At 50.7% G+C, this 26704-nt stretch overlaps 1 protein-coding gene across 1 annotated transcript in view; it reads right to left on the bottom strand.

Moving 5' to 3' along the window:
- The window catches only part of CACNA1C (calcium voltage-gated channel subunit alpha1 C), a 728086-nt gene that overhangs the window by 141935 nt on the left and 559447 nt on the right, over nucleotides 1-26704 (bottom strand). The window contains exons 12-14 of the mRNA XM_075552255.1: nucleotides 24228-24254; nucleotides 14896-15056; nucleotides 12850-13075 (exon numbers count right to left, since the gene is read on the bottom strand). Of these exons, the coding sequence (XP_075408370.1) occupies nucleotides 12850-13075; nucleotides 14896-15056; nucleotides 24228-24254 (414 nt within the window). The remainder of the gene's footprint in view (nucleotides 1-12849; nucleotides 13076-14895; nucleotides 15057-24227; nucleotides 24255-26704) is intronic.

Below are 26704 nucleotides of genomic sequence, written 5' to 3'. Positions count from 1 at the left end.
GCAATGAAAATTATTTTAAGGCTGGGGGGGGTCACCACCACATGAGGACCTGTATGAAAGGGTCACAGCATGAGGAAGGTTGAGAGCCACGGTGTAGAGGAAGAAGAAAACCGTGCAGACAGAAGCCCACAGACTGCAAGGCTACAGGCCTTGGCGATCCAATGAGATGAGTCCCTCCTTCCATGCACGGGCTCTGGTTCGCTTCCTTGCCAATGCACCTCATGCACAGCCAAGGCCTGTCTGTCTGTGCCGGCTTATGCGCTTCTCTGATGCCAAGTAGGTTTCAGCAGAGCTTCCAGGCTGAGCCGGAGGAGGAAGAAAGGTCTGGGGAGCAACCTCTGAAAATTAGCCACGGGAAACCCTATGGTTTTCTCAATGGGGCCCATCCCAACGGAATGCAGGGGTGGTCCAGAAGCGAGCAGTGGCTTGTTCCACTGTGTGTGGGTCCGTGATGAGCAGGGGCTGATTGGACAGTGGAGAGCAACAACAAGGACAACACGTCATCCTCGTCAAGACGTCCATGTCCCTGAGCTGGCACAGTCCAGCCTTGAGGACTCCCCTCCCCTACCTATCCTTGGGGTTCACGGTCTCCTTCCAGTTCACCAGATGATCTGAATCATCTCCCCAAAGGGTATCTCCCTGCCCTCCCCACGCACCCCAAACCCAAACCCCAAACCCATTCAAACTTGCAGTGACACCGTGTAAGATTTCTGAGAGGGTACATCTTTACAGGTGCAGGCAGCCTCACCTTTTCCCCAGGGAGCAACTGGTGGGTTTGAACTACCAACCTTTTGGTTAGCAGCCCAGTGCCTACCTGACTGTGTCCCCAGGGATCCCCTTACTCTTTAACGTATGGGCCGTTTGAAGGCGTTTGCTGGAATCCATGTCTTTGTTATAAAAACATTCTCCCCTCCTTTCTCCCATTCCCTTCCCAGCACCCTTTCCCTCTGCATCTCTTCCTTCAAATCCCTGTCTGCTTGGGGGGACGCTTCCCCCCGTCTACTTGCTCATCTGGAAGTCTCTCTGCGCTCGGGGATCTGCAGAATGCGCCCTCCTCTTCTACAATGTCGAGTGACCCCAGCCTTCCTTGAACTGGGACTTTCCTCTTGGGAACCTTTTGCTTTCCAAAGCCCGGGGCGGGTCCTCTGGGTGCTAGTATATCAGAACGTTGGGTTCCCGAAAATAAAGGAGCGTCAACATAACCAGGCCCATAGCTTTGGAGTGCGTTGTGACTGCCCACCCTCCTCCTCCTCCATCCCCGGAGGTCAGGACTAACTTTCCACCAGTCCCAATGGCTCTCAGCCAGTGGGGGTAAAAAAGAAGAAGAAAAATATGCCGGGTTTTGACAACAGGGATCAATAGTTGGCAGAGTATATGGAAAGCAAATTTCAGGCAGTAAATTTGCGTATGTTGGTGTGTGGGTGTGTGGGAGGAAGTGGGTGAGGAGGAACAAGAGAAGGGCAAGAACTAGGACACAGCTGGTACTCCTTCACTGGGTCGGGTCAGCCGCGGGGACACAGGGGTGGGTGTCCAAGGACTAAGAAGGGTGGACACCGGTCCCTTGGACATAATAGAGTCTACAGAGACTCATGTGACGGGGCTGCGGGATAGACTGGGCGTATGTTGAACCAGGAGAAACCGAATAGAGAATTCTAGATTATTCTGGCCCAAATGAGGGACAGCCTGGTAACTGGCTGATGTCTGTCTCCTCCATTCTAGCAGGGCTGGAAGCACATTTTACATAATCCACTTTAGAATCAAACCCCGTCTTGGACTAACGTGTTCAGAGGTCGCATTCATGAGCTGGTCACACTGAGAAGGGAATGTGCAGGGAGGCCACAACCAGGTCCAGCTGGCAGGAAGGTCTGGCCTTGGCCTTGGGGTGGACCTTTGAAGAGTGCTTCTCTGAGCTTCTCGGGCCATGGGACTACTCCCATTTGGCCCCGATCCCACAGAAAAACCTGGGTGCGGAGAGCACATTCCCGTCCCTCATCGGGGTCTTCCAATCCCTTGTAGGAGAAAGCAGCCGGTCCCTTCCTGCTCTTTGTAAGGGCGGTCATGACGCACACGCACATGCACACGCACACTCTGCATACGGGCAGTCACGATGCACACGCACACGCACACACATTCTGCATACTGGCAGTCACCACGCACACGTACACATGCACACTCTGCATAGGGCAGTCACGATGCACACGCACACGCACACACATTCTGCATACTGGCAGTCACGACGCACACGCACACGCACACACACACACAGTCTGCATACGGGCAGTCACAACGCACATGCACACGCACACGCACACACATTCTGCATACTGGCAGTCACGATGCACACGCACACTGCATATGTGTAGTCATGACGCACAAGCACACTCTGCATACGGGCAGTCACGACGTACACACGTGTACACTGTGCAGTCTGCGCTGCCTTCTCTGTGGACCCTGGCCGGGAACTGGGAGCACTCAAAAGGTACTTGGTGAATCATGGCCATCGGGGAGCCTGGCGAGCCCTGAGTCCCGAGAAGGGTGGCGGCTGGCAGGTGGAGGAGACGAGTGGGGCGGTGTGGGGGTCAACCTGACGCCCAGGCTCTCCCCGGCAAGTGGCGCCATTTTGACCTGGGAGATCAGCACAGGCTCTCCTCGGGGACTCCGGTGGTGGCCCGTGTGTGGTCATGAGTCACCGGTCCATCTGAAGGCTGGGTCGGCCCAGCCTAACCCTTGGGGCCAGGGGAGCGGGCGGCAGACGAGGAGCCACGGGACAAAGCCAAGCGATGGAAGATTTGAGAAGGGACATCGTAAGGACCAGGGGGATTTTGGTGCATTCAAAAACAAATTGTTTAAGAATTAGATGTAATTAGTAAATTGGAATCAGTTCCAGATTTAATCTCATTGAAGCCCTTGTTCCTCCCCACAGAATGATATGTCAGACTGGGCTTGACAAAGCGTAGACAAAACAGATACTGCGTCTGGGCAACCTCTGGGGCCCTCTGAAGCCTCAAAGCAGAAGAACGAACTCAATCCACCACGTGGCTGGATGGTCCACTGTCACGGGATGTAAATGACATTCCGCAAAGCCGACAGATTCAGGACACGTGCGTGCTAGCCTCCACTGAGGTGGAATTCACGTCTTCCTTACTTTATAACTTCTCAGGCAATGGTGCTACGGCACAGTCAGCACACAGTCATCAAGAGACTCCCAGACCCACTCAGGGGCCCCCTATTCTGTTTTAAATCATGAAACCCATAGGATAGGATGGATGACATTCATATAGATAGTATACTCCCTTAAGCCTCCCCCTGATTTGCATAAACATCTAATGGAGACCACAGCACGCCAGTAACTCAATTTTCTCACAATGATACACCAGAGGCCCTGCCTCCCTTTCAGCAGCCTGTACAAGTTGTAAGGCCACCCGGTTCTTGCCCATTCCTCAGAGTCTTTGGGAATACCAGTGATGGAGAGGGATGGTGGGAATACCAGTGATGGAGAGGGATGGTGTGGCCAGGGCAATCCCGAACTCATTTGTATTTGTCAGAAGTGTCTCATTCACAAAGTTTCCTAGTTCAGCTCTTAAAGCTCCTCTCCCTTCCAAACACAACAAAACAAAAAACTCCCTCACCGCCATCAAGTTGATTCAGACTTACAGCGACCTACAGGACACAGCAGGGTTCCCCAGAGAGTTCAGGTCTACGGAAGCTGGCTACAATATCCGCAGAAGGCTGTGCTGGCTACAATATCCGCAGAAGGCTGTGCTGGCTACACAAGCAGGTTGCCTGGCCTCTTTCTCAGTGGCAGGTGGGTTCTAATGCTGACCTTGGCAGTGGCCGCAGAGCTTCTTAATCCCTCAGCCAACAACAAGTGATGGCCTCACACAGCCACTACTTTGGACATAACAATGTACCAAGACAGCGTCATCCAGTGAGTCAGGGATCCAGAGCGGTATTTCTAGCTCACAGATCATGTGCCCTGAGAGGGGAAAGGGCAGTTTGGAATGACAGGAAGGGATCTATAAATCCACAGGACATCAAACATCGCAGCAGACTACATAAACAAGCCTGTCTTGTGCGTGCACTCCCACCAGTCAAAGATATAGATTCAGACAGTGCTGTGCTGAATTCATCATAAAGCTGTAGCATGATGCATTTTCTCAGTTAAGAATGACCATTCAGACAATCTGGACTCCGGTCTGGGGAATGGCGAGGTAAGATTCACATTTTCCAGTTCTGTAGGAAAGATGGTATTTGAAGACAAGGAACTAAACAAAAGACAGTAGCCGGGAATTAGCTGACTATTTCTCAGAGTGAGGCCATTGGACCACCAGCAGGGAACTCTCCTGGGTTTGCTGGCTCAGGCCTCCAGGGCTCTGCAGGAGGTCCCCAAATGAGCTCTACAACCATGGGTTTAGGACTACATCCCCCCAGTGTTTCTCCAACAGATGGATGCTGAGAGATTTTTATAAGAAGAGGGACAGCTGTATTTGTCTGGCTGGAAGGACCATGTACAGATGACCAACTCAAGCCCAGTTTAAGGGACCATGATGCCTAGTCCCAGCCCATACGACTTTCTGGGTTCCGAGAGCACACTGTGCTTGTGCAAGTCTGGGGCGTCGGGATGACGTTCAGGGATGGTGTGCTGGGATTCCCGAGCACGGTGCATCTCGCTGTTGTTCTTGTCCTCATCGGACCCTAGAATGCGTGGAGACTTGAACACAGGAAGAGGACGGCCTTTGCTAAGTAACTTCCAATTCGATAATGAAATTATTCTGTTTATAGGCTTTAAGGAGATCTGAAAATACCACTCATTCATTTGGAAGCTCTCTGATAGACTTTTAAAAGATGGTTTTCTTGGCAATAGCTTTAGATTTGAAGTAGATCAATTGGTAATTAAAAATAGAATGAACATTGAATCTCTTCAAGATGCTCTGGCAATACTTAGGGACATGATCTTTCTTCTATAGAAATCTTCACACAAACAAACAAGCCCTCCTAACACAGGGACTTTGGAGAATTACTTAAGAGTGGAATGAAAACTCCAAGTGGAATTGGTAATGATCTAACAACAAGCATCGGTATGCCAAAATCCTTAAAGTCCTGCCTCATGGGAATTTAGCTCATAACTTGGCAGGTTAGCCCATTAGCTAGGCAATGCATTGGAATGGTCAGGGTACAGAAATTGAAGGTCGGCCTGCCATTTCATTCCAGCTTCTCCGGTCCAGGAATGTTGGTGAGGTTGTCTGGTAAGTGTGGTACTGCTAACTGTAAGGTCAGCTGTTCAGTCCCACCATCTGCTCCACAGGAGAAAGACGAGGCTGGCTGCTCTCGTCAAGATTTACAGCTTCAGAAACTCTCTATACGTCTACTATGAATCCATAGCAACTTGATGTATGTTTTTTTCCCTTATTTTTTTGGGGGGATGGGGGTTCCTTGTGGTCAGTCTGTGTGTCCTTGGGCAAGGGACTGACCTCTATGCCTCAATTTTCTCACCCAACACCTGAGGCCAATCATAGTAGCCCACTCTCCACGCTCCCTGGCAGGTGGTTGCACAAAGAAGCTGAGCGAATGCCTGTGAGCATTTGGAGTTCACCATCGGGCACAGAGTAAGCACTCAGGCATGCCAACAATGGTTGCAGTTGTTATTCTTACAACTCTTCTTTTAAACCCAAACTTCCTGCGGAGTCAAGATATCCAGGACACTCGAAAGAGCGCCTTCATATTCAGGGGGAGAGGGGAGTTGCTCACGAGTGCTGAACTGGAGAGTTCAAATCCTGTGTATTCTTCAGGTCCCTTGTCTGATATTGAACCATCTCCAGGGACTCTCCCTTGGTCCCTAGTTCCCATAGCAGGTATAGCCCTCCGAGATGTTTTGCTAACTTATACTCCAATCTAGATGTTCCTTGAATCATTTTATAGGCACAGACGCCACCTCCCCAGCCAGGCTATACATTTCTCCTGGGATTAGTCCCTGGCATACAATTTTGTCTTTCTCTCAGAACACAGAGGGGAATAAATAAATAAAAGGAAGAGTGTGTGCACGTGTCAACCACCATTAGCTCTTTTTCCCTAATGAGAAGGATGAGGATAACAGTAACAATAATTAGGGTAATTAAAAAAACCAACTTTTGGTACTTCTGGTTCCTGGCACGGAATTCTTTGAAAGCCTGTCTTTCTGGATCATTCACAACTGGTGGTTGTTGACGGAACGGCAAAGAGAATGCCTCAGGATACTTCATGGACTTCTGATGACTCACTCCGTCCACTTCAGAAGAACGCTCTGAGCAGGACGTGCTTAGCTCTAGGCCCTTGAGCAGGAAAGACTGACTTGCTGTCCTGAGTTTGTGTCCCTCCTGCCCCCAATATGAGCATCTTGGTTAGGCGATGGGTCTCAGTGGTTTGGCAGTTAGGCAATGATGTAATCTGATAGCTCCGTAATGATGCCATCATCTCTCCCATGATGCAGGCTGTGGTGATCAACCAATCATCAAGGGGAGGGGATGCTGCTCCTTCACTCAGGTCGCAGCACTTAGCTGATGTAAAGGGGTTTCCTGAAGGTGTGACCTGTATCATCTTTTATCTTACAAGAGATAAAAGAGAAGCCATCAAGGGGGTTGAGGGGGTTGGAGGTAGGGAGAGATGGGCGGGGCCTTGGTACTACCAAGAAAGAGGAGCCTAGAATGGACTGTTCCCTTTGGAGCCTGGATTCCTGTGCTGAGAACCTGCTAGACCCAGGGAAGTCTGATGCCAAGACACAGAGAGATCTCCAAGGCACAGGGAGCCAAGAGATGGTGGCGGAAACAAGGACCTTCCCTCAAAAGTTGGCAGGACAAGGAAAGCTTCCCCTTGAGCTGGTCCTCTGAGAACTTCTAGCCTCCTACACTGCCAGCGTGCATTTCTGTTCATTTGCCGCTCGCTTACAGCGTGTCTGCTGTCGTAGCCCTAGGTAACTGATCCACCCAACTTGGTTGTTGGACACAACCCAACAGATGCTTCCAAGGCGTCAAACTGAGCAACCAAGGTAGAAACTCGTGTCCATCGTTTGAAGTCCCCTCCCCCAAGGTGCTCTGAAAGACCTCTCTAGGGACAAACCTTTCGGACCATAGCCAACATATTAATACAAAACATACTGCAATTCAAATACACACACACACACACACGTCTCTTAAACATTTTGATGAATGATGCTTATATGTTCATTCCAGTCACACTTGTAGTCTTCTATTTTATTCTCCCATTAAAAGTGATGGTTGACCTGACCTGATCCCACCACACCGAGGCAAATCACTGGGGGAGTGCAGCGGAACAGCAAGGGAATGGAGTGGCAAGGTCCCCAGGGAATGCTGAAAGTGGACTTCGGGGCCAGGGCGTGGTGCCCCAACAGACTGGACTGGAAAACGCTCCTAAGGGCCAGCAAACGATCCCTGAACTAACTACAAGCTTTTCTCTTGTGAACTGTTTTATTCTGTTCTTTGTCAGTGGTTTGTTTTTGTTGTTTTGTTGTCTGGTTGTATACTGTTGCTTTGTTTTCCTCTGTCTAGTTTTCGTGCATGTTAGTGACTCCACAGGTCTGTCTGAATAGGACAGGCTGGATGAACTATCTGGAGGAAAAACAACGGGACCGACAGTTTTGGGGGGACTTGGGGTAGGGGGGTAGGGGGGGGTAAGGAAGTGGTGTTAACAAACCCAGGGACAAGGGAAAAACATGGGACCCCAAATGGTAGAGAAGTGGGAGTGGCAGGCCTGCTGGGAAATGATCAAGGGTAAGGTTGCTTAGAGAAGAGGTATACTCTAGCCCAGGTGGCGATGAAGCATGGTAGTAGGGCAGGAGGAAAGTCAAGGGAGATGGAGGAAAGAGCTAGGAGTCAAAGGGCATTCATGGAGGTCTAGACAAAGACATGTACATGCAAATATATATAGGAGGATGGGGAAATAGATCTATGTGTCTATATTTATAGGTCAAGTATTAAGGTGGCGGAAGGACCTTGGGCCTCTACTCAAACACTCCCTCAATGCATGAATACCTTCTTTTATTAAATTGGAACTCTATGATGCTCACTCTCCCGACACAACGGCTGGAGCCAAAGTGTGTGAACAAGTAAATGTGGTGAAGAAAGCTGATGGTGCCCGGCTATCAAAAGAGATAGTGACTGGGGTCTTAAAGGCTTGAAGATAAACAAGCGGCCATCTAGCTCAGAAGCAACAAAGTCCACATGGAAGAACACACCAGCCTGAGTGAGCGAGTGGTCCCAAAGGGATCAGTTACCAGGCATCAAAGAACAAAAAATCATATCATTGACTGCACACCTCCATGATAGGATCGCTGAAGACAAATGGGTGCATAAGCAAATGTGGTGAAGAAAGCTGATGGTGCCCGGCTATCAAAAGAGATAGTGTCTGGGGTCTTAAAGGCTTGAAGGTGAACAAGCGGCCATCTAGCTCAGAAGCAAATAAGCCCACATGGAAGAAGCACACCGGCCAGTGCGATCACGAGGTGCCCAAGGGACCAGGTATAAGGCATCATGCAAAAAAAAAAGATATAAGTGTGTGTATGTATGTGTATATATGTGTATATGTATATATGTATGTATATATATGTATATATATCATATTAAATGAAGGGGGAAGTGCAGAGTGGAGACCCAAGGCCCAAGTGTCGACCAATGGAGATCCCCTCATAGAGGGGTTTAGGAGAGGAGATGGGTTAATTAGGGTGTGAGGTAGTATCGATGAAGAACACAGCTTTCCCCCGGATCCTGGATGCTTCCTCCCCCCAACTACCATGATCCGAATTCTACCTTGCAGGGCTGGATAGGACAGAGGCTGTACACTGGTGCATATGAGGGTTGGAGGTACAGGGAATCCAGGGTGGATGATACCTTCAGGACCAAGGGTGTGAGGGACGATGCTGGGAGAGTGGAGGGTGAGTGGGTTGGAAAGGGGGAACTGATTATAAGGATCCACATGTGACCTCTTCCCTGGGAGAGGGACAGCAGAGAAGGGGGGAAGGGAGACTCCGGATAGGGCAAGATATGACAAAACAACGATGTATAAATTACCAAGGGCATATGAGGGAGGGGGGAAGGGGGAGGGAGGAGGGGAAAAAAAAGAGGACCTGATGCAAGGGGCTTAAGTGGAGAGCAAATGCCTTGAGAATGATTGGGGCAGGGAATGTATGGATGTGCTTTATACAATTGATGTATGTATATGTATGGATTGTGGTAAGAGTTGTATGAGTCCCTAATAAAATGTAAAAGAAGAAAAGAGAAAAAAAATAAATAAAAACAAATAAAAGTGATGGTTGTCCTTGGGGACCCAAGCCATGTACCACAGAACACTGGGACTTCGAACCCTGGATCTTCAAGGCACACAACGCACTCCGAAGGCCATACCGGAGGACATGATGCGGGAACCCCACAGGGCGAACTAGAGTCTACCTCAAACACTCCTGTAACCCGAGGACCTAAGGTCGAAACTACATGATGTGGGAAGAAGCAGAAGACACCTGCACCAAGAGAAGTGAACTGTAGGTAGGCAGACTAATGTCCTCGTAGACTTGTCCCTGGCAGTGTCAGTGAATACCATATATACTCGAGTATAAGCTGAGCTTTTTCGGCACATTTTTTTATTGTAAGTTTTGCCTGACCGCCAACTCCCACCGCTTGTGTAAATAACATCCATTCACATAAGGACTTATTCTGCTCAAGTGAATCATCCAGGTATCGTGTTAGCCTACACTTGTTCCATCTCCCTCGCTCAACAATGTTTTACAATGTGTACCACGAGCTAACCAAATGGCACTATAACCAAATGGTCCTTATGCTCCAGGGAAGATGATCTTTATGTCTCACCATAAATTAATAAGGGTGTCTCCAAGGTGAACCAGAGGTAGATAAAAAACCTCGATTCAGGAATGGATTTTGAGCTCGCAACTAACCCTAGCTCCAATCTAAGAACAATTCGTTCTTAGGACATGGTCCTGCTCTATACTCACCCTCATGCAGGAAACACAGAAGAGGTGGGTGCTACAGCAAAGCATGCTGAAGAAATTAGATGGTGCCCGGCTAGCAGACAGAATGGTGCCTGGAGTCGTAAAGTCTTGCTTCCAAACAAGCAGCCACCGAAGTGAGATGCCAACTAAGCCGCCATGGAAGAAGCACGCCCACGTCCGTTATCCAAGGATTAGCCGAAGTGGAGAATTGTATCAGAGTTTCGGTTGTGAAGCTCTGGTGCGCAGAGGCTCTGGATGACAGTGGGAGCGCCCAATCCATCTGCAGGATCCACACAGGGACCCAGGCTCCGGTGATTTCCCCCTGACCATGACCGAGGGGTGGGACTAACCTGCTGACCAGATGGACAGTGTTGGAGAGATGACGTGAGATTAAAGTCATCAGCCCTGTCATCTTATCTTCCTTCTCATACACCTTGGTCTTGATTTGGTTTTTAATATTTTCATTTTTTATATGGGGGTGTAATCTCTGTTGCATATTTAGTGACAGCTGATAGCCTTCTTGACTCTTCCTTCTGGGTTCTCTATGCTTTTTGGCATGTGACACCAGGAAAGGTGACTCTGTAGTGACAATGAGTAGAATCAGGGGTCCTGGAGCACAGTGGGGGTGGGGGAGTTGATATCCCAGGTTCAAGAAGTAAGAAAGTGCTTTGAAACGGATTTTGGTAGCCTTGTTCAATACAGCTTGACATGACTGAACCATGGAATGGCATGATGTCTGGATTAGCTCCTCATACTATGGTTTCGAAACAAACAAAATGAAAGTGATGGTTGTGAAGATAGAGAGCAATTTGGAGCCCTTACACGAATGTATTGCTAGTGGGAATGTAAAATAGCGTAGCCGCTTTGGAAAATAAGTTAATGATTCAGCACGGTGCTCAATACAGAGAAACCATATGGTTCAGAAATTCCACTCTTAGGCGTACAGGCAAGAGAAATGACACATCCATCCATAGACAAACTTGTTCATTAATATTTGGAGAAGCATTAGCCAGAATAGTTAAAAGTAAAAACAAAACCAAATGTCCACCACTTGATGAATGGATAGACAGTGCCATATATTTAAACCCTGGAAAACTATTAAGCTATAAAAAGGCATTAAGTCCCACAACCTGGATGAACCTTGAAGCCTTATGCTCAGTGAAAGAAGTCAGTCCCCAAAGACCACCCATTGATATGCAAACAGGCAAATCTACAAAGATGGACAGTAAATTGAAGGCTTCCTAGGGCCGGGGGAAGAAGTGATGTCTTTGAATTATGGTATGGGGAAAGAATTCTAAATAGGCTGCGGACTTCCAGAAAGAGCCAATATATTTTGGAATAAGTATAGAGAGAAGGCTTGCTCTCACCTACTGGGGGCATGTTGCCTGGAGGAACCAGTCCCTGCAGAGGGACCTCATGCTTGGTCAGGTCGCGGTTGGTGAAAAAGAGGAAGGCCCTCGGTGACATGGATTAGCACTGTGGCTGCAGCAAAGGGCCCCCACACAAACGTGCTGGCCAGGACAGTGTAGACCAGGCCGTGTTTTATTTTGCTGTCGGTAGGTGTGCTGCGAGTTGAAACGGAATGGACAGCGACTACTGACGAGGGATGGATGGAATAGTGGGGTGACGGAAGTATCCTAAAATTAGATTGTAGTGCTGACAGTACACCTCTGTTCTAAAGGAAGGATTGTGACCCCATGAATCGATCTCACAATCCCAGATGGGCCACGCCCAGTGGGAAGCTACTGTCTTTGAGTATGCTTCCCTGCCCTTCCTCCGGCCGGTCTGCCTCGTGAGCTTTCTGCTTGACCGGGGAGCTTAGGAAGACTGCCGTCTTTGGGTGCGAGCAGAGCAGAGGCAGATCGAGAGGAGGTGGGGTGTGGATGGGGGCAATGTCCGTTATCCTTTGCCTCTGGATAAGGATTCTTAATATCCGTTGCGGCAGCCATTTGCCAAGATAGACGAATACATTTTTCGCCCTTCCCAGATAAACCAAAGCCGAAGGCCCTGCTGTCGAGCCAGTTCTGGCTCAGAATGACCCTTTAGCCAGAGCAGAAATGCTCCACAGGGTTGAGATCATAAATCTATACCAGAGGAGACAGCCTCATCTTGCTCCCAGTGAGCGGATGGTGGGTTTGAACTGCCGGCCTCTTGTTAGCAGCCAAATGGTAGCGTTGTGTTTAACCCATGGTGCCAAAAACGGCTCCTCCCTGCTAGGCGGCCAGTGAGCCCCGTCAGAAGCCTGTGGGTGAGATTTCTGGGCTAACTCTGTGCCATGGGCTGACCTGGCCAGGGTGGGTGCCTCTTCTACCCTTTTCCTTTTTCTTGCCTCTGGTTCACACGTGCCAGCTCCATCTCTAGAAACACCCCCATGACCCTGGAGATGGAAGTCAGGACCAGGGTTGGTGGGCCCCTGATGCTTTCTTGAGCCTCAGTGGGCCTCAATCATAAAATCCCTTCGCTTAAGCCACTAATTTGAGTCTCTTGTTACTAGCAGTCCAAGGAATTTCCAAAAGATACCCCCAAATCATTGGGCCATGGAGTCTGATCAGACTCACGGTGACCCCATGGGATAGAACTGCTTGCTCCACACAGTTCTTGGCCACCACCTCTCCAGAGACAGCTCACCCAGCCTTTCTTTCGCAGTCCCAGTGGTTGGGTGTGAGCAGCCAATTGAGTGTCAACTGTCTACATCACCAAGGACCCTTCTCAAAGATCGCCCATCGACATGAATCCAAGATTGCCCTCTGCGGCGCTGTGTACAGAAACAGCAGCCACTGCCCCCACTCAGACCCCACCCTCGCCTCCCTCCCCTTCCCTCTGGCCCCAGTGCCATAGGCAAGTGAGCAGATGGTTACCTTGTGATTTTAAATATTCTTAGTAGCCGGACACATCTCAGCACAGAGATGCCCAAGGGGGACATGATCTTGGTCTCCACCAGGATGGTCTCCAGGATGCCGCCGCACACGATGAAGCAGTCAAAGCGGTTGAAGAGGGACACAAAGTAGGCCTGCAGGCCCAGGCTATACACCTTCAGGAGCATCTCTGCCGTGAAAAGGGCCAGGAGCGCTTTGTTGGCCGTGTCTGGCAGGTTCACAAGAGGGGGCAGGGCAGGGCCCCAGCAGAGGCATGGGGTGGGTTGGGGGAAGGAGAGGAGAAAGAAAACACAGTAATTAGCACCACGGGAAATCCAAACACTCCTCCCACCCATGACGTCCCTCCCATTCCCTCTCAGCCCGAGCGGAACAACATTTCATCCTAAGAAAGATTTACTGGGTTACTTTGCCAGTAACCACCGCTAGCTCCCTGGCTGCCTCTGACCGGTGTGCGTCAGGGAGCTGTGCTACGAAGGGGCTGAGATGGCTGGGTTTCAATGGCCGTGACTTTCTTCCTAGTGCCACTTAGTGGACTTCCACGGCCAACCTTTTGGCTAGCGATTGAGTGCATCTACAATGTGCCCAGGAGGAGACCTTGAAGCCCTTGCTGATGAAGATCCAGGACTGCAGCCTTCCCTATAGACTGCAACTCAATGGAAAGAAAACAGAAGTCCTCTTGACTGGGCCAACAGGAAACAACGTGCTTGTGGTTGCCAAGGATTGTGTCTTGCTTGGACCCATCACCAGTGCTCCTGGACACAGCAGTCAGGAGACAGCCGAGGCACTGCACTGGGTAAAGCAGCTGCCCCAGACCTCTTTAAAGTGTTGAAAAGCAAGGATGTTACTTGGAGGGCTCAGGCGCTCCGGGCCACGCCATCGTATTTTCAATGGCCTCATATGCATGTGAACGTGAGAGCAAGAGTGAGGAAGACGCAGAAGGATCAGTGCGAGGAATACTGAAAGGACCATGGACTGCCGGCAGGGAAAACACATCTGTCTTGGAAGGAGTGTGCCAGAGTGCTCCTTTAGAGGAAGGATGGTGTACGCATGTTCTTCAGACATATTGTTGGGAGAGACCCCGGACATGAATATCATGCTCACTAAGGCTTCGGGGCAGCGACAAAGAGGAAGGCCTTTGACAAGACAGATTGGCACATACGTACATACATACATAGAAACATACAATAACATACAACAACTGTGAGGCAGGTGCAGGACCAACAGCAGTGTTCTGTTCTCTTGTACATGGGGTGCTGTCTCTTGTACTTGGGGTGCTGTGAGTCAGAACCGACTTGAGGGCGCCTGGCAGCAAGAGCTCTTAGGTCAAGGCTTTATGGTGCCCCGTGGGCTTCACCCTCACCAGGGAAGGGACTCTCAGTATCGCGTCCATATTCCAGAGCTGAGAAGTGACGCTCAGAGAGCCTAGGAATCGGCCCAAACCAAGCAGCCCAAAGTGGAAGCCCAGGTGTCTGACTATGAGCTTAGCACGATAGCTCCAGCTGTCTCCAGGCTGATGGCGACCGGGACAGACCATGTCTGCTTGACTGCTGGGGGGTACACTGGCAGGTGAGAAGGGTGAGGGGCTCTCAGTGGGGGCTCCCATGGGGGGGCGGTTCCTTGTGCACAAACCACTATCTAGATTCCCCTTCCCTGCCTTTCGGCACCTCCCATCCGCAGATATTTCAGACAGGCCCACCTAAGGCACTGGACATCCATTCTGGGAAGTCAGCAGCCAAGGGTCACTTGGCTCATGTCCTGATCACCTGGCCCCACAGTGACCTCTGGTGGGGGCTGGAGGATGGTGGGGGTCTCACCGGTGAGCCACGTAGGTTGACAATGAGGCCGTGCATGCTACGGAAGGGCCTGTGAGCTGCCAGACCCTCGGTGTCACCAGCACGGCGCCTGCCAAGAACCAGGGCTCTCAGTGGCTCCCTCACCCATCTTCTGCCTGGGGCTCTTCCCTCCCTGGGGATCGGGCGGGGCTGGCTTAACGAGTCTGCAGGGACAGAGGCAGGCATCGGGTCTCACCTTGGATTTCCGTGAGCCAGCGGGGCTGGTTGTAGTGTTCGGACGCGATGGTGAGCGTGTTGAGGAAGACCAGGAAAATCACCAGCCAGTAGAAGACATTAGACTTGACGGCGGCGCGGCACTTCCTTCTGCAGAACCGATTCCACCGGCGCCAGTAGCGGCTGCAAGGGGGGCAAAGAGAGGGGGGCTGGGAGGTGGCTGTGGACTGTCCGGTTGCCTCCACCGGGAGACTCACGCATGACCTTCTGTCCAACCTGCACTTCAGTGAGGACAGCAGCGCAAGTCTGTGGGGGAGGAGACAGGCTCCCCACCGAGGAATGGGCTTTGTCACCCAGTTAGTTGTGTGCCCTTGGGCCCCTTCCTGCAATTCCCTAACCTTCCCATCTCTCTTTGGTGACGCGCTGGTCACACCAACTCCCCGGGTTGTGGGGATGGCAATGTCTAGAGCCATCGTGAACCTGGCATTGAGTGCAAGGAGCTCCATTAGCGGGACGGGCCCTTGTCTGATGATGGCGTCCACAGGAAGAGCGTGGCGAGTCGGAGTGGGGGTGGCTGGGAGAGGACCAGCCATGGTTACCATTCTGGGATCCTCATGTATACCACGCAGCCTTCTCTCCAATTCCTTAAGGAACTCCACAAAGCGGGCATCATCCTGGATTTTGCGGCAAAGACTCCGCCCCGAGAGGCTGAGTCACTTGCCCCCATCATGCTGTCGCAGCGATGAAGTGTAAGGGTGAATTTGGATCAGCAGTTCTTTGCTTGGATGGAGCCATGGGATCTTCTGGGAATCTGATGAAGGTCACGCCCTTCTGTTCTAAGGGCACCAGCTCCTCACCCACGCAGCCTGTACATACGAGCTCACTTGTTACGTGGTCCCCTAAGCTCATCCACGGTCCTTCTCATGAGCCCACATGCTCTTAGCTGGAGAACTTTGTCAGTGATTCTCCTACCTGGTTAAGCACAGACTCAACCCACGAAGCTTTAACACACACACGAATTAACAACAGCCCCCTCTTGGTACTTGGGCCTGCTCCTGCCACTGATCAAAATCCCTTCTCCGGTGGTGGGGCTTGGCCACTGGCATTTCGAAAGGTACACAGGCAGTGCTCATGGGTAGCCAGGGTCAAGAGCCTTTACACTGGGTGGTCTCCCAGGGTGCTACGATCCTTGTCCCTCATCTCATCCCCCTGGTACAGAGAATATCAAAGAATTGCAGATGATGACTCAGTTGGCCACACATTCAATACACCCTCCCACACAAGGAAGAGGATGCCGGAGAGGGAGGCTGGGACTGGAGGCCGACTGCTGAGGGCCAGGGGGAGGTCCCTGAGAGGGGGAACGGCGTGAAAGGATCAAAAAGCCAAATAGCCAACAGCATCCATCACTCTGTTGACTGTGGGCCCTGCACAGTAGGAGACACGCTCTTCCATCACGTGGGTTGGAGAAGATGAAGGAGTGGGGAGGAGGGCACCGAGTTGGGGGCAGTGTGGGTGTCAGAAATACGAAGGCTTTGCTGTTGACTGGATGTGGGCCAAGGACAGCACTGAAGATATTGCCACAGTTTCCAGCTTGGAAGAGTGGCACTGAAGAGGGGGGGGTCAGTGCTCTGGGCAGGGAGGTCAGCAGCGACAAAAGAGGACGTGGCTCTGCTTGGGGACTCTGGTGTCAGAGGTGGCGTGGTCAGGATTGTAGAGCTGTTGCCCAGGCGGCGGGAGACGGAACGTCCGTTTGGACAGCAAAGGAGGCAGGGGGAGAGAATCTCAGAGCACCATGGAAGGATGTCTAAGATGCCCTCCTTTCCCTGAATCCATCCAGTCTAGACAGAGCCTCATCTCACGGAGCCTGAGGGAGCTACCGCAGAGCGGAGTTTTGCAAACCTTGCCCTTCCTCCCATTAGTGGGTCTTTCTGAAATCTGTCTAGGGGCTGGGCTGGGGCTGGGGGTGGAGAGGAGCAGAGGATAAATCGGCACAGAAGAGACAATATCAAGAAGGTATAACATGTGGGAAGGAAAAGCATCCATTTTCTTTGCAAAATAAACCCTTTGTTTCAGGGGAATGTGTGTGCGTGTATTGGGTCAGGATAGAAAATGCATTTAAAAAAATTAATTGGGATCCCAAATCATTAACTGGGATTACTACCTATGTCAAATCATTCCATAATCCAGCAGAAAGGTACATTTTCTACCACCCCCGAGTTTTCAAACATTCTTTCTCTATATGGACCCCTTCACTCCACCACCTCCTCCAAGTCCCCTCACCCTTAAATGTGTTTCTTATTGTGGGCTGTCATAACAACAAACAGACAACCCCCCCAAAAAACAAACAAAAGCCAAAGAGTGAAAGTTCAGGAAAATTAGCCTTCTATGTTAGAGCCCCAACTTCTAAGCCAGACTCCACAGCATGAAACTCCAATCTTCTGGCCAGAGATCACGAGAAGATTGCTCACAGTCACTTCTCCCTAGGGTTCTCTGACGGAGTGGACTCTCCATTTGTGCGGCAGTGTGGTTCTGTGCATGGCACGGCTACTTCCAGGCGCAGTGCCGCGCAATACCACAGGTACGGTGACTCTGGGTGGGGGCACGGGACTGGTAGAAGGTGTTCCATGCTCTGCTCATCCACAGTCTTCCAAACCTAATGCAATCAGAGTTCTCAAGCTCTCTGCCCTCCGTCCTGATGCAGGGCAACCCCACGTGTTACAGGACAAGGTCTCCACGGGGGTCTTCTTAGCTGGAATCTGCCAGGCCTTTCCCCCTTGGTGCCTACAAAGTCAGTTCAAGCCATCAATCTTTAGGCCCAGACCACAGGCCAATCTGAGTAGGCTGCACCATCTACGACCTCTGGGAGGCCAGGCATGGCTAGTATTCAGTGCCAAGGACGCAGACCTCTGCTGCCGTGAATTCCTCTACCCATCATCTAGCTCAGTCTTTAGGAAGGCTTGCCCGTATCCACCTTTCTACTGCCACTTTTCCCCATGATGTCCCTGGAGAATCCTGGTACCAACTCTCAACTAGAATCTGTTCTTTGTGAAGAACAGATGAAAGAGGAGTGACACCCCCCCCACACACACACACAACAGCACAGAGCACTCTGTTGGGCGCTTGTACGGAAGGAGAGGATTAATCTGAGCAGTGTGCTAATCTGACCTGACACCACTGTGGGTGTTGGAATGCCACCTACAGCGAGCACCATCTTCCTAGACCACCCGCTGCTGGGCAGAATTTAGTACCCTGGACGGAAAAGGATCCTTTCCAAAGGCACTCGGGGAGGTTCCCCTGCAGAGCATTCTGGATCAGAGTGAGGCGGGGGGCGGGCTAGGAGAGGGCACAGCCAGTGGCGAGGCCCAGCGGTCCCCAGTCAGGAGCTGGCCAGATCTTGGCATCGAGGGGGCTTCACTTGCCAAGGCAGGGATGCACTTGTTTCCTGGGACGGCAATGATTAATATTGCAGACTTTTTTTGTTTTAATCCCCAGAAAAGTGGCCAGGGTGAGGTTTCCATCTTTTCTCGAACAGAATTGCACGCAGACAATGCACCCCTCTTCCAGACAACCTCGTCATCTGATTGGAAACAGCGCATATTGCAGCCCGAAGGAATCCAGTGTGCGTGGACGCGATCGTGCGCTCTAGAAGTAAGCCACTGATGACTGACTGCTCTCTGCAGAGGTGTCCCGTGATAAAGGCTGCTTTCTCCTCCAGGGTGCAAGGGCAGACTGGGGTCTGTTTAATGTGGAGCACTGGGGGAAGCCCCCCTTTTTCTGGGTTGGTGCTCTCCGGCCTGCGGTGTGGGACTGGAGCTGCTTCCTGCGACCCCCCTGAAGGAGTGACCGTGATAGACAGGTGGCATCCCATCAGATCACGCAGCTCCTAGGCACAGCCATGCCTGGAGTCACATTGATTGGGGCTGGGGTGGGGGTAGGGGTAATTACTATCCAGGGAAAGTATTTAAAGATAATTATACACCTCCCACTCTTCAAAATATAGCTTTGCTTGACAACTGGTTTCCTGGCAACGCGTCCTACTGTATAATACATGTAATAGTTTATTAGAATGCGTAAAATTTATTTGTGTGTTTACATATTCATGGAGGATACAGAAATTAAATGATAAAACAGGGAGGAGAAATTTGCCTGCTATTCATGTTCCCTTCCTGGTGCATGGAAAAGGCATCTGGTTCAGAAATAGAACCTTCCACATGTAGACATCGGAGAGAGGGGTAACTAGGCCCCGGCCTAATCTGGCTCTCTAAGCTTCTGCACCACTGCCTTCTTCCAGGCCAGCTCTGCACCGCCATCCTGGACCTGCCTGGCCCGTGCCCAACGCCGGGCCTGGCTCTTGCCTTTCTGCTGTACGGAGTGCCTTCCAACCACCTGGATCTCCACCCTCTCTGATTCCCTTCCACATTCCTGTGGGTCCTTTAAAGTCCCAGATCCCGCACACCGAGATTTCTAGACTCCTCAGCCTCAGAACTCTCTAGTATGCGTTGTCTGCATTACTCATCCGAGTACTATATTCAAGTTGTCTTCAACATCTACTATGAGCTAGCGACCGGATATGCCGCAGTTACCACGACAGACAAGACGTGTCCGTGTCAGAGGCGAGTGGGAGAGGCTGACCGGTCAGCCAGCGCTGACAATGCCGTGCGCTGAGTGCTGGGGTGGGGATTGGTGCGGGAGCCCAGGAGCCACAGGAGGGCACCTGAGCCCATCTTGGAGGAGCCAGAGAAGGCTAGTTAGTTTTATTTATTTTTAGGTTCTTGCTTCCCCAGTGGGATCCTAAGACCCTTGAAGGAAAAGGACCATGTTTTACACTGTCTTCTAGACAGTCCATTGGATACAATGATACAATGAGAACACTGGCTGACAGCTTGTTGAGTGGCAGACAAACTGTACCAACAATCAAGTGGTAAAAGGCTTAAGAGTCCCAGCCCTCTTGTGGCCCTAGGGTTCAGCTCTGCAAATTCACGGCCATGGCGTCAGTCTCCACTCACAGTGACCCCCCAAAGCAAAACCAAACTCATGGCGTGATTCCCGGTGACGCTGTTGGGCGGGGAACTGCCTCTGTGGGTTTCTGTGTCTGTATCTCTTCACAGAAGCGGACAAATGGCATCTCTCTCCTTCTGAGTGGCTGGGGGTTTTGAACCACTTATCTGTTGTTGTTTTCTCCTCAACAGCTTCATTGGCACCTCATTCACATACCATACGGTTCAACAGTTCAGCCACACCAAGAAGAGCTGTCTTCATTCTCATACTCGTTCTTAGCTTTGCATCCCCCCCGCCTCCCCTGCTATGCCCTTGAGGAGCCTTGAACACAGTGTCTGCCTCTGGAGAGTCGCCTATTCTGCATTTCATACACAGAAAACACATGACAAACAACCACCAACAAACTAACGAGAGGAACACAGTTAAACAGGTCTTTTAGAAAGTCCAAGAGAAAAGAAAGCAGAACGTATTAAACACTGGAACACATTTAAATGGACCATAAGGACGATCCAATGATGGGGGGCTAAACTGTACCCTAACTGCATCTGCACCACCCACTTTCCAATGCCCTCTGCATGCTGCCAAGGCAGTTCACAGCCCTGGGCCAAGATCAGAAGGGATTTTCCAGGGCCTTAATCCGGGGGCCTTAATCCAGGGGCTTAATCCAGGGCCTTAATCCAGGGGTTTAATCCAGGGGTTTAATCTGGGGCCTTAATCCAGGGCCTTAATCCAGGGGTTTAATCCAGGGCCTTAATCTGGGGCCTTAATCCAGGGCCTTAAGGTATTTCTCCTTCATTTTTTTTTAACTGAAGCAACTTAAAATGGGTCCGAAGGGAGATGGGAAGATACGGTATTACATTTTGACCTACCTATGCGTACCACAACCAACTTTACGGTGTTCTCTGTCTGACAGCAGGGCTGTCCACATCCCTCAAACTACGACCAGAAGGGACTCACTGAAGGCCAAATCCATGCGTGTGCCCTGCGACTGGCTTCCACTGTGACCAGGTTGATATGGATCTCGTGGTTGGCAGCTCAATGCATAACCCCTGCGCCACCAGGGACTCCTAAAATAGTTTGCATGTCACGTACTTAGGGGCCAGCATCAAGGATAGGGTTTAAAACAGTGGACACTGAAGTCTCTTCCTAGTGTCTTGGATGACATTTCCATGTTTTCTTTCATAGATGTGAGAGCAAACCATACACATATGCACACAGACACAGTGAATTCCATTCTTTTATAAGTAACTAACTTCCAAGGACACCCTTGGAGACTGGAGCAGATTGGAGCTTGTGCCTGGCTGCTATTGCATGGTGGAGGTCAAGGGCACAGTGGAGGCCCTGTGCCACTGGCCTGGCAGTGCTCCCAATGTGATGGCCCCACAGGTGTCACTGCAGGCAGTGAACTCACCTCTGTAAAGCTGGTGATGGAAATCTGGGTCGAACGGGTTATTTGATTGATCCCTTCCAGGTGAAGACTTTCTGAGTCTTCAAAGGTTCAAGAATGACATAGATCCTACTCTGAGCAGTGAGCTCCATATTTTAATCAATTCTTCCATGTGGAGACTTGGCTTAATATCATAAGATTATATTAATATAATATTAATTATAAATCCCAATATCAGATCTACTAGTCTGCTGACTCTTCCCTAAAAGTCTCCTTTGAGTACTTCTTTTAAAGGAAAACTAACTTTGCTATCAGTCCGTTTTTCAAACCAAATAGGTCAGTGGACCACCCAATTCTATTATTTGTCATCGATACACTTTTTTTTTCATTTGAGAAAAAGATGAAGAATACTTGGATAATTTTCCTGGCCTTTTCAGTCCATTGCTGTTCCCTACACAGCTAGGCTCAGTGGGCTGCAGAATGTAGACTAGCCCGTAGCCTTCAGAGAGTGGCTCAGAACTTTCAGAACAGCTCTGTCTATGGCCAATAGCCACACTCCGGGTGGTGGTGGTAATAGTGTGTATTTAAATGTGGCTAGTTCAGACTGAGATGTGCTATACAACCACAAAAAATAGACCCTGGATTTCAAAGATGAATACACAAACACACACACACACACGGAGTGTAAACTATCTCATTGATAACTTTTCACATTCATTATATATGACATGGCAATTCTTGAGTAACGTTGAGTTCAATAAAGATTTTATTAAGATTAATTTCACTTTTTCTCTTTTTAAATGTGGCTACAAGAATATTTAGGAGCCCTAGAGGCAAAGTTGGCGACACATCCGGATGCCAACTGCAAGGTGGCAGCCTGAGACCACCCGTTGCTCCCTGGAAGAACCTTCTGGCTTTCTACGCCTGCAAAGAGTGACAGTCTCGGAAACTCACGGGGGCAGTTGGAATCAACTTGACGTCAATGAGTCTGGTGTTTGGAAAGACCAGACCATTTAAAGGCATTACATTTCTATTCAACAGCATCACACTAGAGCCCTTCCCTCTACACGCCGCCGCACTCAAGGACCAGTCCTCCCAAGGCCCTGCCTCCCTCTCCATTCAACCTTTTCCATCCTGGAAAGATCTGAGGAAAAGGAAATTTGGGAGCCTCAACATTGAACAGGAAAGGGACTAGTCAAAATGCAGCCCGGCCTAAATTTTCCCAGTTGGAGTCCACACTAGTGTTGTCTATTCTCTTGCTCCGCAGTAGGCGCTCCAGAGAAGCAAGAGATCAGTTTTGGACAGGAAGCAACCCAAAGCGGTCGGGCCTGTGAAAGTTCAAGGGGAGTGTGGTAGTTACATAATCGGGTGTCACTTTAGGACTGGAGAGGCTTAAGAGTAAAGGGGTGGAGTCTAGTCTGCGAATCGGGTCATAGCCAAGGAGGCCTCTGTGTGGGCATGGCCTTCTCCTGAGGATTCTGGGAAATCCTGTATTTCTTCCCAGGAGGGCACCTGGGAGACATTGCAGCTGACAAGACACATGGAACTACATAGTGCCCTGAGCTGGAGAAGCCACTTGGACCCACCCTGATGCTACCAGACCTCTGAAGGTGGAGAAGGCACGTAGAGTCCTCTGCCAGTGCTGAGATGCTTACAACACCACTGGATCCAAAGACTTTCTACCCACTGGCTTGTGATTGTCCTGCATTCGGCATCATTGCATGTGTTTCGTGTGTCTGAAGAGGACTGTATCGATTGGTATCAGACGTATGTACTAATATTGAATTGAACTTATGGCCTTGGACTGGGCTGGGTTGGGATGCTTTCTTAAGGTACAATTACCCTTTATATAAAACTCTCTTATACACATATGCATGTTTATGAATTTGCTTCTCTAGTCTACCCAGACGAACAGGAGTCAATGCACCCTGCTAGACATATATATCCATCTAGTCACTCAACAATCACTGGACAGGCCCTTCGCTAGACTCTCCATAAATGGCTCTGAGTTGTTGCCAACGTCTGAGCATGCATAGAGGAGCGGAGGAAAGGCGTGTGTAAGCAGGCAGTTAGAATGCAGGTTGGTGAGCATGGTGATGAAGGTGTGAGCGGTGCACTGTGGAATGGAGGGGGGAGTCAGCTCTCCCTGGGGAGTCTTCAGAAGTCATCACGGGCGCTGTATCTTCTGAAGTCATTCCTACACAAAAGCACAGCTTCTTTGGACGAAGATTTGGGGACGGGGAATTCAAGTGGAAGAATGGGCCTATGGAAAGGCGATGGCAGCAGCGCGTGAGGAGTCTAGGAATCTCTGAGTCACTGCCAGGAGTGCCTTGTGGTTGGTGCAAAGCATGTGTGAAGGGGGGCCGGGGGGAGAAAGTGAGGTTGGGAAGTCATGGTGAGGACTGATGATCACAGGGCCTTATGGAAGGTCCTGACAATGTACTTTCCACAATCCTCCAGGCTTACAGTTCGGTGTTCCCAAAACATGCAACAGGCCCAAACTGTTTGCCTAGTGTCACTTTAGCTAGGTCTCACCTGAGACAGGAGGGCGACACACTTAGTCTCACAATCTCCTAGGGATGGTCTTGCCAAAAGGACAGACTGCCACAGGTAATTCAACAATTGGATGTGTCGCCCTGATCTGAGCCCACCCACCCTTTCTTATGCCTGATATTGTAAGTTACGGTAAAGACAGATGCAATGAAACATTTGTGTTTGAACCATCTTCACATGTACCATTCAGTGACATCATGTTTATCACATTTCTCAACCACCACCCGTAACTGTTCTGAAATTCTTGATAGCTGGACATATGAAAGCAATTCACTCTCTTAGAAGGACCCCTCCTATTGTTCCCCACCCCCACCCCACCCTCCACACAGAAGGCATTGCACTGGGCCATCTACAAGGGCAGCTAAAGATAGAGCTGGAGTGTGGATGGAATGCTCAGCAACAGGCATCTCACTCACCTGAACTTGGACTTGGAGATCCGGTGGCTGGAAGAGAAGAAGGAAATGTTACCAGATGGCACATACAGGCTTTCTTCTGTTCAAAACACAATCAACTCCCCCAGAGATGGCTGACGGTCTTTGGGAGCTACCTAGGAGGCTTCAAAAGGTCCATGGAAAATGGAATTTTTCTACCAATTAAAAAAATTATTTTACTGAAGGCACTGACTGCTCTTCTAACAATCCATCCATCCATCCATTGAGTCAAGCACATTTGTACATATGTTGCCTCTACTAATTTTTTGAAGCCCCCTTGCATGGGGGCTCTTGAAGGGTGTGTGGTATGTATTAGAAACTTTGGGGAGGGAAGACCCTGTTCACCAACCATCTCCTGGCGAGGTTGGGCATTTGGACACAGCCGAGAACTGACACAGTAGATAAATCTATAGATCGATTATCTTCTAAAAGTGCCAGTCACCCACGAAGAGGGACAAGACTACGTCCTCAGGGAATCAGGGTGTGTCTGGCGGGTTGCATGAGGTCCTGGTCAGAAGGGAGCATGGAGGAGCTGCATCTTGTCCAGTCTCTGAGAGGCCATAGGGGGAAGGAAGGTCTCTCCTAAAGGTAGGAGCATCTTCCCAGCAGAACACCCACCAGAAGCTCCTTGCATACACCCCACACCCACCGGCACTGCAACCCGGCCTCAGCTGGGCTATGACGGGGACATAAGGCAGAAAGAGCCAACTTGGAAATGCAGAGGCCAGTCCTGACCCAAGAGCTGCAAACTGGACCAAAAAGAATGGCTGCATCCGGTTTGGCTAGGCATGTGCAGCCATGGTGGATGCCTGGAAGGTCCTGGTGTGGGGAGGGGAGGCTGCTGTGAAATGGGAGAGGGGCTTCAAGCAGGTCCGGGGATCCCCTGGTTTACATAGGAAAGCGTTGCGGTGAGGCTGACAGGAGGCAGTGGGCTGGAGGAGAGTCTGCGAGGGAGACTATAAAAGAGAAGCATTGAGAAGGGGAGGCTAGGGAGAGAGAGAGAGCAGAGAGCAAGCCCCAGAGCTTCGGTGCTAACAGACAGGAGGGTCCACTAGAGAGATGTCAGGGGGAGAAACCTTGCTCAGATAGACAAGCAGAAAGACACAGCGTCCATGAGAGACAGGGAGAAAGGGATGGAGGCAGAGAGGCCAGGGGAGCAGGGCAGGAAGACAAGCAGGGAGCGGGGGACAGGCCCTACCAGCTGGGGCTCTGCTCAGAGCGAGCTGTGTTACATGGGAAGCAACCAGCAACCCCTCTGGTTCTTTTTTATTAAAAAAGAAAGCTGAAGCCAGAAGACGTGACAGGTGGCAAAGCCATCGTGCACAAGATAATTACATCTCTGGGGTCCCGAGGATGCCAGCCAAGTGCCTTTACGGCTCTGAACCGTTAGCTAATAACCTCCTCCACCCCCGAAGACTCCTGCTCGGGCTGGAGGGTTTAATCACACGTTAACAAAGGAGTGGGCTCAGGACTGGGAGCAGAGGACAGCGTTTTCTATTTCGAGCCAGAGATTCATGGGGGGAACGAATGCCTTCCAGCTGTTAATTGGGTGATGGGGAATCCGGGGTGCCCTCCTCTCCAGGGGGGCCAAGCGACGCTCGGGACCTGCCTTCCCCAGGCTTGCCTCTCCTTGCTGCTATACACAAGCAGAAGTAGGGGAGCAGCCGGTGTCTGGCCTGCTCCCGGAAAGTTCTCAGAGACACACTTGGGGAGGGGGTGCGCTTCTACTCAGATCACTTGTGCTCCCTTCCCTCCCTCTTAGTGGGCTAGTTTAGAGGAAAGTGGGTTCCCGTGTGGGAAGCGGAGTCTGCATGTCTGGTTTATCCAAGGACACGGCCCTGGGATGTGAGCTGGGGCTGGTTATTTGACGAGGTCCTACTTTCAGCCAGGCCACCGAGGAGAAGTCTTTCCTTAGCCTCCTAGCACGTTCCGAGCAGAGGAAAGGGAGCCGGATCTTCTTCTCCACTGAGTTATGGTCCTGATGCTGTAACCATGGACACCCAACTTGCAAGTGGGGTTTGCTGCTGTTCTCGGGGAACGGCGAACAGAATTTCAGGTGTCGTGCAGCCCGTGTGGAGACTGGCGAATCTTTCAAACGATCCCAATGTCTAAGCAGTCAACAGAAACAAATCACCAGAATCCCCAAGAAAACGGGATGTTGGCCATGGCGGCATTCGGCTTGGCATAAAGGGAAACCCGGGTCCTTGGTTAGAACTCTCCGTTGGGCCTGAATGTGCTGGTTCTTCTGCTGTCCAGCCATCCAGGTGAAAGTCAACTGCAGGACCCCACTTCAGCGAACCAGAGGGACATCCCTGCTAGGTAGGCCTGGCCCTCCTGGGAGGTGCCCACTGGCTCGGTGTAAGCCAGTCAGGGAGCAGGTGGATGTCTTGGAATCACGGTCGCCGACCACCCCGCGGGTGAGATTTACCCAGAGCAAAGGGTCCTCCACACCGTGGAGACTC

Source organism: Tenrec ecaudatus, chromosome 6 (assembly GCF_050624435.1).
Source record: "Tenrec ecaudatus isolate mTenEca1 chromosome 6, mTenEca1.hap1, whole genome shotgun sequence".
Taxonomy (NCBI): Eukaryota; Metazoa; Chordata; class Mammalia; order Afrosoricida; family Tenrecidae; genus Tenrec; species Tenrec ecaudatus.
The sequence above is the reverse complement of the archived record's forward strand: the minus strand, read 5'-3'. Positions and strand labels throughout refer to the sequence as shown.